Source organism: Micromys minutus (assembly GCF_963924665.1).
Source record: "Micromys minutus genome assembly, chromosome: 2".
NCBI classification, from domain to species: domain Eukaryota; kingdom Metazoa; phylum Chordata; class Mammalia; order Rodentia; family Muridae; genus Micromys; species Micromys minutus.
This window is the reverse complement of record NC_137971.1, coordinates 15,243,762-15,257,500: the sequence shown is the minus strand read 5'-3', so window position 1 is coordinate 15,257,500 and position 13,739 is coordinate 15,243,762. Positions and strand designations below refer to the sequence as shown.

Sequence of the window (13,739 nt, the reverse complement as noted above, 5' to 3'; positions counted from 1 at the left end):
GGAAACAGCACAAAATGTCAAGGTACTGTGGTTAAAAGACTGTGGTTACAGGATTGCCAAAGGTGTGTGTGGTGGGGCAGAGGTGAAAGGTCACCTTGCTCAGCATCCTAGAGCCCTCCGGCAGTTCCTTGTCTACACCTCAATGAGACAGAAGAAACCTTTTTGTGCTTGGAGACACTGCTGTGGTTTTTCCCTTCCCCTGTACACATTCCTGAGCTTACGTGAGATACTCTGCTTTCCTAGAGCCTCTTAAAATAGCCTAACCAGGGCTGGAGAAATGGCTCAGTGCATAAGAGCACTGACTGCTCTTCCAAGAGGTCCTGAGTTCAAATCCCAGCTGGTGGCTCACAACCATCTTTAATGGGATCTGGTGTGTCTGAAGACAGCTACAGTATACTCATATATAAATACATCTTTTTTTAAAAAATGACCTAACCACCAAAGGACCAGATTTGTGAACAATTAAATTTTATTTTTATAAAAATTAAAATGGTAACATGTTTCCCACAGCTGACCTGAGGAACAGCTAGCCCAGAACCCCAAACTGACAAGTTTCCTTTGTCCTTTCTTAGTTTCAAAGCAAAACCAGACTAGTAGTACCTCAGATAGGTTCCCCCAGCTCCAGGATGTTGGCCAAAGTTACGATCTGACTGAGGGGGCGGCTGGTACCAGAAGTTCTAGTAACTGCAAATCTCTTTCTATCCAGGATGGTGAGAGCCTCTCACCTCACTCTTCAGACTGCAGCAGTGCTGTGAAGGGCTGGGGGCAGGCCTGGCCCTACACCTAAGTTCAAGTCCACTCTCCTAAGGGCACAGGAGGGCCCATGTCAGAATCAGCCCCAGTGTCCAGGACTCAGGGCTTCAGGTGCCAGGGCATGGCGGCCAGAGACCTAGGAGCTCAGCAGGGCTGGGAGGAGGAGTAAGGTATCACTTCACTTGCCAGGCAAGAGAGGTCCCTGAGTAGCTGACATGGTTTTTGGGATGGTCTGTCATGGGTTTTGAAAGTCTAAGACGTGGAGGTTGTAAGACAGCGCGGCATAGAGATGCCTGGTGGTGAACCGCAGGCAGTACACAGGACTGCTGAGTGGGGTCGATGTCAACGAGAAGGCCTGTGAGGAGGCACAGGAATGATGAGAACTTCTCAGGTGGGAGATGGGATGGGGTGCCCTAACTCAGGAGTTCAGACCTGAAGCAGAACGCTTGCAGCTTGCTTTAGGTACACCCTTGTCCTCGTCACCCGCTCTCAGATGCAACCCACAATGAGTCTTCATATCTCAGAGGCATACACTGGGGGGTGGGGGGGACACTTACATGCAGGCACTGGGGGGTGGGGGGGACACTTACATGCAGGCAAGCCCGCTGGCGTCGGTCCCACAGCCGCACAAGACCGTAGTAGGAGGAACCTGTGGCCAGCAGGTGGTTGCCATCTGTCTGTAGGCAGTAGAAGGTACTGTCATGAGGCTCCTCCCACTCCATGACACATTTCCTGTCCAGGAAGAGAGAGTGATACAGACACAGAAGGGTTTGGGAGCCCTTCAGCCCAGCTTCTCCAGGGGTAGACAGGTTAGGGAGCCCCAGGGCTCGAGTAAGCCTGACTCGCCAGATTTCTTAACAACCAAACCAAATGGCGCCTTGGGCCACAGAGGCAGCACATCCTCATCTGTGTTCTTGCGGCCGTGGAGTGTTTGTGCCCTGGGCTGGTTCAGAACTAAAAGCCGCACCCATGCACGGCTCCTGTGTGTCCTCCACATCCAGCACACTCACCGGGTACTTGTGCGGAGGTCCCAGTAGCGAACGTAGGTGTCATAACCACAGGACAGCAGTGTAGAGGGAGACTCATACATGACATCCAACACCCCAGCCCCTGGGGGGAAGTCACTGCCCAGATGTGTGATCAGCTGTCCACTGAAAGAAAAAAGAAGGGCAGACAGTGGAAGGCTGTCCACCTGAGCCATGCTGGCACCTGGGGGTGCTCCCTGAAGAAGAGGGCTGAGGGAAAATATGCTGAGCCACTGGATCTCCAAATAGCAACATGGCCCACCCCTCCCCCAGCATCCCAGCCCCCAGCTGAAGCCTCAGTGGGGCAGTGCAGCAGCCCTCCTCCATCACACCTGCATGCGGGCCCCTGCTCCCTCTGGGGCAATGAATGGGTCTTGCAGAAGGGGTCGGCCCCCCTCAGAAGCACACACTCGGTTACTTTATACCCCTTGATCTGGCAGGTCATGCAGTTCTGAGCTGTCTGAGTCCAGTGCCTTAATTCTTGCCTGTAATCTCGGGCTCAAACCTTATTGGGGATAAAGACCACACAAAGGGAGAGAGGAGAGTCCTAGGAAATGTTAAAACAAGTAAACACCTTTGTGTCCAGGGACAGAAATAGCTGAGAAAGCAGCTTAGTGTGCTGGTCCCTGGTGTTCTCGGTCTCTGGCCCCCAGCCCAAGGCTAACACGCCTCTGTGATCACAGCCCCCAGCCTGCTGGGCTCCAGCCTGCTGCCCCACCCGGTGGCCGAGAACAGATTACTGAGAAGAACAATTTCTTTGTGACTGTGTAATTCCCTCCGTGACCGCGGCAGTGGGCAGACCTCTCACCCCATGCCAGACCCCTAGCAACCACGTAGGGGGGCCTCTTGGCCCTAGCAACTGCCCCTCAACATCAAGTGCACCAGCTAATCCTTGTGGCAAGGGGATGGGTGGATGTATTGAGCTTGTGCAGACTGTCTGGAGAGAGTGATGAAGAGGCACCCTCTAGGCCCAATGCCTCAGCCTCCGAATCAAGGCCCTCCTCCCTTCATGTATAACGGGACAAACAAGGCCATGGACACATCAGGGATGCTCAGGTAAGAGGCTTGGAGCAGGCCAGGCTGCCAGCCATGTGTCTAAATGTAGACTTCAACTCCATGCTCTTCCCATCACTCAGACTCTTACCTGGCCTATTCCCCCCAAAAGCCACCATTTTGCAAAGTATTGAAGAACAAGGCTGGGGCTCTCTTTACCTACGTGGCCTTTCATTGTGAACACTGAAGGCTTCTAAGGATCACTACTGCTGTCCACTGAATGCTTACATCCCAGATGGGCACCTCTGTGCCCAGGGATATTGATGTATGCAGTGGCCCAGTGCTGGCCTAGGGAGATAAAGATAGGCTTGTAGCAGGGTGGTGGTAGCACACATCTTTGATCCTAGCATTCAAGGGGCAGACGCAGGTGAACCTCTGAGTTCATGGATAGCCTGGGCTACAAAGTAAGTTCCAGGGCTCTTACACAGAGAAACCCTGTCTTGGAAAAAAAAAAAAAAAAAAAAAAAAAACTAAAATTAAAAAAAAACAGGTTGTCTTCCAGGGACTCCTATTTTCTCCCCCTGGTCAATGTCTGGTGTAGACCCCGGGCCTTGCTCCCAGAGAGGCCCTGCCTTTCTAGGCCAACTACCAACCATGACAGCCACGGGAGGTGGGAGGAGTCTCTATCTCAAGGTACACTTGGATTTGTGTACACCAGGTGGGAGCTGTTGGACTCTGCAATTCTCCCTGTCCAGATTGTGGGCCTGCCCACTCCATTAGTAAGGCTGTAAGGAGTGACTGAGGAACTCTCCCCTTTAATCTGTGGAAGTAATTTCATGTTTGTTTGAAACAGAAGATGAAAGACTCCGGGCAGGGGTGGAGACCAGTGGAGCCCCATCTGCCCACCCTGTTGCTGGGATTCTGGGAGAATGAGAACTGGGCACCCACTGCTGGTGGGGTCAGCACCGAAAGGGGGCATATCCAGATTGAACCACTAATCTGGACCAGGTCCACTGCTCAAGAAACCCCCAATACAGCACAGTCCAAGGGACCTGGGGGAGGAGACCCTTGGCCTACCCTGAGAAGTTTCTGCTTTACTTTCTCTAGGACTCTCAAGTGGCCACACACACTTTAAACCACCAATAAAAAGATACACTTTGTTTGGCCTTGAGGCTCAGGACCCTCAAGGCTCTGTTGTAAAGCACTGCATGGTTAAGTTCAGAGCATCAACTGACACACCAGGCTCTGGGAAATGCCCTGTCTCTTCTAATAGTGGCCCGGCAGTGCCACAGGAGCCCTGCTGGGGCTTTGATTTGGGAAAACAAACAGAAATGGCACCATGGGCCCTTCAGGTTCCCACCCCAGGCCCAATTCTGTAGAAAACTGTAGCATAGCTGTTGCTGAGGGGAGGCTGGCCAACAATAGCCTCCAGCCTGCGCTTCGTCCCCTCCTGCGCTGCTGTTCTCACTGCAAGTGCGTTCTTGTAAAAACGATTAGATTGCAATTTGTATAACGTGGTGACCCCCAAATTCAGACATTTCACCCCTTTTCTCTTGAAAGAATGTTAAGAATGCTTCTCAGCTTCTCACTGTAGGGGGCAAAGGGGGGTGGTGTGTGCAGAACCTTGGCTGTCCCACAACTTGTGTGGGAACAGGGCTGCAGCTCAGAGCCCCAGGCCAAGGCAAGAGCAAAAACTGGGCTTGTCACTATAGAGAGTCAGACAAAAAAGTCCCTTCCAGCTCTTGTAGACAAAGCCGAGGCCTCCAGGAGCTGCTGCAGGCTGGGGACCTCCACACTCTAGCCTCCTGAGCTTGACTCCAGCAATTCTCTCTCCACCCAGGTAAAGATAAAGACAGATGGGCGGCCCACGGGGCAAGGCTAAGTATTCAAGCTGAAGGAGCCCAGTTCCCCTGCACAGCCTCTGCAGCTTCCTCTACGAGGCTCTAGTACCTGGGCAGGAAAAAGCAAGCCAAGTGGGACCACATCCCTGGGGAGCCTCTCAAAACACAAAGCAGGTCTCTGGTCCTGGCTACTCAGCTGACCAGGAGAAAGAAATTAAATAACTATGAAATAACAGTTGACTAAGGCATTTCCCTGCCCCCAACCTGGACTCTGCAGAGTCTTAAACACAATGTTGTTTCACTCTCTTGTGTGTAGGTTGTGGAGGGGGGGGGGGGGCTCTGTGCAGCCCTGACTGACCTGGAACTCACTCTGTAGACCAGACTGGCTTCTAACTCAGAGATCCACTTGCCTCTGCTGGGATTAAAGGCATGCAGCTGCCACCACCCTCCAGCAACGCTCCTTCACTCTTACCCAGTGTTCACGCACCCTGGCCCATACACTCACCACAGGCCTCTTGTACTAGAAATATTCTGAGGCTCCCAGTGCCCACAGTGATGCATGCCTGTGGCTCTTACATTTTCCAGCTACTTCTAACATTATCATGTCTGACGGTGCTCCCTTTGGGCCTCAGGACTCCATCTGGCATGTGCTACCCTGAACTGTAGCAGTGGTGGAGCAGAACAAGACTTTACTTCCTCTCTCCAAGGGCAAATGGCCTGGAAGTTACATCAGGCCCAGAGATCACTAAAGAAAGTAATTCTTCCTTTTCAATCCCTCCCTAAACAATTAACCAAGCACCCTCTCTATGCAGAGTATCATGCTTTGGCAGAAATTACAGCAATGTGAGCTGCACTATATATAAAGGATAAACAGTCCCCCCTCTGAGTACTCAGTCCAGTGAGGAAGAGAAGTCTAACTTTACACTCAACAAACAGAGAGGTTAAAAAAAACTATGAGGAAAACTCATTTGGGGTAAGGGGAATGAGTGATTCTTCAGTTAGTGACGGGATTGTGACAGGCAATGAAAGGGGAAGGCAATGACAGAGACGATGAGGCTTGGCAGTGTGAGGGGACATGTCACAGTCTCTGGCATCCAGGCCACAGGGGCCCATGGATGCACATCCCTACCTGCCACAGAACACTATGAGGCTTTGGGGCAGAGTAGTAGTCTCAGATCAGCCCTCAGGTTATGAATAAAGAAGCCAAAGCTACAGAGGAAATACCTTCAAGGTACACACCAAGAAAACAATCTAGGAGGTAGGCTGAGCTGCAAAACCGGCCTAGTATCCTGAGAGGAACGGAGGTGAATATAGGTTTTAGGTGGCGAGTAGCTACTACCTTCATAGCAGCTCACATGGTTGAGTCCCTGCATCTGGGAGGCACTACACTGAGTGCTTCATATACATTGGCTCATATAGTCCTTAGAACAGGCCCAGAGTCTCTTAACGCCACTTTACAGAAGAATAAGCCAAGGCTACACCTGGTAAACAGAAGTCAAAACCAAAGAGTCGGGCCTGCCTGCTCTACTGTATATACTGTACACTCTTGCTGGTGGCTTTCCCTACCTTTCTGTCTTATAGTACTGTAGATACAATCTGTCCAGTCCCACAGTTGCCCTGCCCCAGTAGACACAAGGTCCAGCTTCAGGCCCTCATTTGTGCTCTGCAGGCCTCTGTAAATCATGGGTGCCTAAGGGTCTGGTCCTCTATGGGAGTAAAAGATTCAGATGTTTCTTTGATAGGTTGCAGATGCCATGGTATATTTTTGAAGTCAGGGCGATTTAAAGGACTCAGTTATCTCTTGCCCTGTCAGTTCTGGGAATCAAACTCAAGTTATCAGGCTCAGTGACAAGATTCTTTTGCACACTGAGCACTTGCCCCAGATTCCAAATGTAACAGTGGAGATGAAGATACAGTGGAGATAAAGTGAGGATAAAGAGATGATGCTGAAGTTTCCGTCCCTGCAACATCAGGTATGAGAAGGCAGAGCGTCTGTCACATGTATGTGTGTGAGCATGCATCCCCTCCAGCACCCACCAGAGCACACGTGTTCAGACACAATGGCTCAAAGGCCAGGCAGCCCACTTTGTACTGCTAACAAGGCGACATAATTACAGGAAAGGGCAGCCGGGCAGATAAAAGGATACAAAATTTCAACATCTGTTGCCATAAAGGGATAAGGAGAAGTGAAACGCAAAGTATCAGTTTGGTGTCAGCAGGCAGAGAGCCAATTTCAAAGAGTTGAGGGGGACAGAGGGGACAAGAAAGCAAAACCAAGGGGGGAGAAAGAATAAGAAATTACAGGGTTCCTTAAATAAGTAAAGAAAGGAGAGAATGAGAAGCTGTCAGTGAGACTTTAAAGGGGAAGGCAGGTACTTTCAAGAGGGGCAGTCCCGTAATCAACCTGACTGAAGGCCAGGCCCCTGCACAGGGCGGGGCAGGGGAGAGGAAGGCCAGGCCAGACAAAGCCACATCTGGGTGGAGTGGGGGCATGCATGATGTCCTCAGCACTGCATCCATGTGACCCTCTGTTCTGTCATTAGCCTGTATCATCACCTGTGTTTAGCACAAGCTGAAGCTCCATTCCCAGCATACTTGGGGCTGGCCAGGTAGCCCTTACAATGCCAACTCAGTACTCAATAGAAGCCATGGGGACAGATCAGGACAGACAGCTTCATGAGGGGACAGTACTAGTGCCTAAGAGGTTTCCTTAGGCAGAGACTGGTTCCAGTATGGAGTGGTCCTGAGCAAAGCCTAAGTGGGTGGAAAACCCACCCTGCCCTTTCCCTGTGGAGAAGAGATTTGGTAGCTTCATATAGAAATGAAAGCATAACACAGAACAGTGGTGGCCCCAGCCTCGGAACAGAGATAAAGGGTTTGTAGGGACATGTGAACACATACCTGCAAGGTGGAATACCCAGAGGCTCAATGCCTTTGGATCAGTGAAGTCACCAAAAGCCCCTACCTGCTTTCCCACCTCACAGACCCCAGGATGGCTTAGGGCTGAGGGTTGTACCCACTGTGACACCTTCCGGTCCAGAGTCATAGACTCCTCCATCCTGTAGCTTACCTGTCCCAGCCAGGGAACCCTGAGTGCTCTGCTCTTAGGGACCAATGCTAAGTGCAGCCAGCTCAAATGCCCCTTGGTAGAGAATGCAAGTCCTGTGGCAACAGCAGAGTCAGTCGTAGAAGGTGATGTCAGGCCACTCAGACCTACTACGGCCTCCAGTAGCTAGAGATATATATGTGCACCCCCAGGGACTAGCCAAGTGCCTTGTTGAAATGCAGACAGAAGACACAAAGTACACTCTGATTTCTCCAGGCCTCAAGCTAAGGAATAGGATGGCTTTGGCATAGTTCCTTAGAGCCTAACGAGACTGCTTCAGTGGCTGGCCGTCATTAGGTGTCGGTAACTGAAAATTGAGTACTGGGCCTGAAGACTATCAGAAATTGAGTCCTGTGCACCTTGCAGCTATGCTGTGAGGAAGAAAAGGCCCAACTTCCTCACTGGAAATTCCCTCTCCTTGTTCCAATGGAGGAAAAGGCTGAAAAGGAAATACATGCAACAGGCAAGCTCCAGACAACACCTTCCTCACCCCTCCTCCCTGCGTAGCCCCTGGGTACCCTGAAAGGACTGCGTGGTCATTCTGAACAGTGATGGGTACCTGAGGGATGAATGTGGTGACAGCTCTAAAGGTGACAGAACTGGTGCCCAGTGGGTTGGCTGCACCTCCTGGGTGTCCCGGCCTCCACCATCACCTAAGGGCAGCCCAGATGCTGAGAGCTACACCCCCCACCCCCCCAAGTCAGCACACACATAAAAGAAAATTCAGGCTGTGCTCAGGTTTCGGTGGTGACAGGTTAAAAGCAAAGCATCCAGCCGGTGCCGCATTCCGCCCAGCCAGCGTCCTGCCAGCAATGCCACTCCACCTTGCAGATTGCCTGTCAGTCAGGCTTTGGTGTTATTGAAAGATCAAACTTGGTCCTGCCTGTTCATTACCTTAATCCTGTTTTCTACATGGCTTTATTATCTGCTGGGGCTTCTTTAGGAAAGACAGCTTCAGAGCTGTCCTTACCATCCATTTCCCCCACCAGGGCATCTCCTCACCCCCTGCCCTGCTCAGCTCTCCAAGATATGCACAGTTCTGGATACAGGGCAGATGTTTGCACAAGGTCTGGCTCCTCCCATGAGTGATGAGGGCAGTCTGGGGCTAGATACTAGGGTGGCCCAGTCACAGAGAGAGCCTAGAAGCTGGCAAGAGAATACAGTAACAATAACTTATTTGGTTCCAGGGCAACCAGAGACTTTAGGTGTCTTGTGCCCATTCTTATTTGGGTTCCTCTGGAGTTAAGGACAGTGTCAGTATTTGGGGTTGATGACATCTAGAGATTTCATGAGAATGGCATTCAAAGAGCCAGCCCCTTCAAACACCATCCTGACCCTAGTCCCTCCAAAGCATCCAGTTGAGATGCCTCAAGTCTATGATGGTATACCCAGGCCACCATCCGTGACCTGGGCCAAGGCAGAGAATGTGATGGCCATGAGCTTCAGCTGAATGACTGACTAAAACTTCTAGCACAAAAGTCCATCCCTGGACCACAACCCTACTGGCAAGACCCTCTGTGCTGTGGGGTGCAATTCTCTCTATACTGGCCAGGGGCCACAGGTATTCTGAGAATTGAGAGGTGAGGTCCACAGCAACTCTTTGGTACTGTGGAGAAAGCAAAGGATGTAGGATTCAGACAATGGGGGCATTTTTCACAGTTATTCAATAATATCTACTCTGGTAGTTGGGAACAATGAATTCTCATTTTTCAATCCCCACTGTAAAGTTCAGAGACATCCTAGATGAGGCTGGTGAGTTGACAGTACAGTTTTGAATGGGAGCCTGTCAGGCCACACAGCCAGCGCTTCTAAGCCCCTATTTCTTTCAGCACACAGCCCTGTAAGAGCTCCTCTTGCCTCAGCCGTAAGGACAGTGCAAAGGGCTGGTGGCAGTTCTACAGATTGAATGCATGAGAACAAATTCTACAGCGCAGGATGTCAACAGCCCCAGGACAGAAAAAACCACGGCAGCCCTAGAAGCTGTAGCTAAACTCACAGTGAGTGCTGTGACCACTCACTGCATTGACAAAAGCAGATCTGAAGTGAGGGAGGGAACAGCATCTTCCATGAGACCACACTTGGACTGCTCAGTGTTCAGGGGGACTGAATCAGAAACTTTAAGGTAAAAATGATCCTGGAACCAGCATGAGGTCAACTCCATAGGGCACCGCTGACCTCATGTTCCTTCCTGTTAACCAAACCCTGATTCTGCAACACCTGCCTTCCTCTCTGCCAGTACTGCTGTATGTCTAGGGGAAGCTGGCTCTTCTCTCGAGCCAAAGGGACAAACAGAGCACAGTGGCTCCTTCCTTGCATCTTGCCAGGGTTTGTTTTAGGATGAGACTAGAACATAGTCTTGACAATTGGATGTGAGGGAAAATCCGCTCAGCATTCCCGGGAAAGGCTCTTTCATTGTAAAATGGTCCCAGGCACACACAAGCCTTCCTTCTACTTTTGAGTATTGTCTTATGAGTTGGTGGCATTGTTGTCAACAAATCTGAATGCAGGGGACTCCACAGACACCAAGCAAACATGCAGTACACAAACAAATGCATGTAGGCAAAACACACATAAATACTGAAAATGTTTCTTAGTTTAAAATTTGTTCAACAGAAGACATTAAATTAAAAGGACAAAAGATAAGGTATAGAAGATATTTGTAAATCACATATTTGAAGGACTAATTCTAGACTACAGAAAGCTCAAAACTGGGCTGGACAGATGGTTCAGTGGTTAGGAGCACCGACTGCTCTTCCAGAAGTTCTGAGTTCAAATCCCACATGGTGGCTCACAGCCATCTGTAATGGATCTGATGCCCTCTTCTGGTGTATCTGAAGACAGCTACAATGTACTTATATATAATAAATAAATCTTTTATAAAATAATAATTTGCGGGCTGGAGAGATGGCTCAGTGGTTAAGAGCACTGACTGCTCTTCCAGAGGTCCTGAGTTCAAATCCCAGCAACCACATGGTGGCTCACAACCATCTGTAATGGGATCTGCTGCCCTCTTCTGGTGTGTCTGAAGACAGCGACAGTGTACTCATTTACATAAAATAAATAAATCTTCAAAAAAATTTTAAAAAATAATAATTTGCTTTAAAAAAAAAAGAAAGCTTAAAACCTGACAGTAGAAAAGCAATGTAATAGGCCACAGACAGGGACATTTTGCTATAGGATATACAGATGGCAAATGAGCATATGAACATACGTTCAGCATCATTAAAAAAACAAAAATCACAATGTCACACTAGAACAGCTAAAATAAAAAAGTGACAATATCAAAAAACTGGTCAAGATGTAAGCAAACCAGATACCCTATACCCTACTGATGGAAACACAGAATAATAAAGATGTGCTTCAAAACAAGTTTGGTAAGTAAAAGTCTAAGCAGTTGTCTTCCTTGGCATTTGCCTCAGAGAAATGAAAGTGCATGGTCACTTTAAAGCCTATGCACAATGGTCATAACAACTCATATGTCCCTTAGTGGGTGAATTCTCCAACGAAGAAGGAAACTTTGGTGCTTCTATGGACGACTATGGACTACACTCAGTAATAAAAAGGAAGGGCTGGAGAGATGGCTCAGCAGTTAAGAGCACTGACTGTTCTTCTAGAGGTCCTGAGTTCAATTCCCAGCAACCACCTGGTGGCTTACAACCATCTGTAATGGGATCTGATGCCCTCTTCTGGTGTGTCTGATGACAGCTACAGTGTATTCCTATACATAAAATAAATAAATATTTAAAATAAATAAATAAAAAGGAATGAGATACTGACATGTATGTACAACATGTCTATAGGTCTCACTGCAATGTGCTAAGTTCTTTTTTAAAAAAAACTAATCTTTTAATTTTTTTGTTTTGTTTTTTTCTGAGACAAAGTCTCACTATGTAGTGTGGCTGGCTTAGAACTCACTCTGTAGACCAGACTGGCCTTGAACTCATAAATATCCGCCTGTCTCTGTATTTCCTGTGCTGGATCAAAGGTCTGTGCCACCACGCCTGGCATTACAAAGCTACTCTGAAAAGGTGATAAACTACATGATTCCACTTTCAGCGTATCTTCAAAATAACAAAATTAGAGGCAGAGGGCATCTAAGTGGTCATAGGTGTTAGAGAAGACGCAGATTCGACTGTGAAGGGTGTCTGAGGCATCTCTATCTTGACTGTGGTGGTAGACACAGAAAAAGGGCTGTGGGAGTCCACTGCCCATCCTCTGCTTCTGACACTATATTATATAAATGTTATTCATGTACCCCTCTGATCTCTTCCTAACATCCTATGAATATAGAATTATTTCAAAATAAAAGTTGTGGTTGAAAAAAACTAACAAAACTAAAACAGAATACCAGACAATCAAAGAGAATACATTAAACTTGCTGACTGGAGAACTGTGAATAAAACATGGTTCTATTTTAATCATCCTACACAATTATTTTATGGGTTCTGTAGGCCACCACTGAAATTTTTTATGGTATAAAAATTCCCATCCAAGGATAAATAGCACAGCTAGGAACGCCTCAGAAAATATATTAAATCCAAGTAGTTCCTATCTATTGTAGGTGAGCATACTCCTGTTCCAGGAGGTCTCAAGGGCCTCCTCAAGCTAACCTTAAATAACTCCCCAAGAAATGCACTGCAGCTGTTGGTGGGTTGCAGGTGAAATTTCTCCTGCCTCTTCTGGTACCACCAGGCTAACTGAGGCAGGGGCTGGTTAGCTAGCTCCTCTTTTGTCTCCCAGCTGCCTTAGCCCTGCCCCCACTGAAAGCCACTGTGGGCTTAGGAATCTCTTACCTGTTGAGGTCCCAGATTCTCAGAGGTGAGAAGTGCCCACAACAAGCTGTTCCAGTCACAAAGGAGCTGCCAAACAAAAGGAGAACAGAGTTAGAGCTGGCTTGTCAGAACTTGTGGCGGAAATGGCTACACATTAGAAATGCTGGGCTCTTTGCCCAGGGATCATGAGGTTAAGCCAGAAAAAGAAACATTGAGAGAGAATGAGGAAGTATCACAGAAGTCTCTTAAGACAACTTGGTGTGATTCAAAGAAGGGGTGCAACCTCCCAAGGCTTTCTGACTAGAGGCGGTGCAGCTTCAACCATGAATGAGCTTGCTCTTTGGACCGGGACATGTCACCTCTGACCACAGAAGCAGAAGACTTCTGCATGGGCAGCTCTGAGCCCAAGGCAGTGTGAGCTTATGAGAATGTACCTGCATGAGACTTGAGAGCTCAGTGCTGTGAGACCTCTCCTAGGAACATCCTACTGGGACTGACCAGTGACACCCCAATCAGCTGGACACTTTCCAGGAGTTGAAAAACCAGGCATGGAGGGGTATGCCTTTAATCCCAGCACTAAGGAGGCAGAGGTAGGTGAATCTCTTGAGTTTGAGACCAAAACTCGGGCTAGTTTATAAAGGAGAAATCCCATCTTAACCCCGACCCCAAATAATCGGAAGACTCTGACAAACACAAGGTAAATAGAGAAAGTAAGCACATCTCCAAGAGTATATTATAGCTTTCAAGGAACAGGGCCAAGGAGCCAGGCCTGCTGAGGAGTGAGATATGAGCTGGGAAGAGTCTCTTAGGGTAGTGTGGACACTGCCAACAGGCAGGTGAGAAAGAACACACAATTTCCAGAGTCTCTTAGAATGATCAGCATAGGCAGGCTGTGTGGTCTCATGCATACCGAGGCTCAAGCACTGTGGGAAGGATGAGCCACAACAGTAGGATGAGAGCTTGAACATAGGAGCTAGAGTAGACCTTTGGCATATCACTTGGGTAGGGCAGGAGGGGAAGCCTTAAGAAACCTAATGTCAATCAGTAAGGTTAAAGGCACTGGGGAAGGAAGACTGGATACATTAGTGATACCTCAACCGAGCAGGCAAGCAGCCCATTGGGCCGCACTGCCCGGCACCTGTACCCAGCATGTCAGTGGGAGGTAGAGTTCTACAGAGAAGGTTCTGAAGAAGGCAGTGCCTGCCACGGTGAGCTGCTGAGGAGCTAGCTACCAGTTGCTGTTGAGGAA

The 13,739-nt window shown here is 48.8% G+C and overlaps 1 protein-coding gene across 2 annotated transcripts in view; it reads right to left on the bottom strand.

The window, feature by feature from the left end:
• FBXW4 (F-box and WD repeat domain containing 4) overlaps positions 1 to 13,739 on the bottom strand; it is an 84,000-nt gene that overhangs the window by 4,142 nt on the left and 66,119 nt on the right. The window contains exons 6-9 of one of the 2 annotated variants that reach the window (XM_080911350.1): positions 12,512 to 12,577; positions 1,764 to 1,904; positions 1,344 to 1,485; positions 454 to 1,108 (exon numbers count right to left, since the gene is read on the bottom strand). In XM_080911350.1, coding sequence (XP_080767476.1) covers positions 989 to 1,108; positions 1,344 to 1,485; positions 1,764 to 1,904; positions 12,512 to 12,577 — 469 coding nt within the window. In that variant the 3' untranslated portion in view covers positions 454 to 988. Of the gene's footprint in view, positions 1 to 453; positions 1,109 to 1,343; positions 1,486 to 1,763; positions 1,905 to 12,511; positions 12,578 to 13,739 lie in introns of those variants that run through there. The other variant, XM_080911351.1, reaches the window with a different exon arrangement.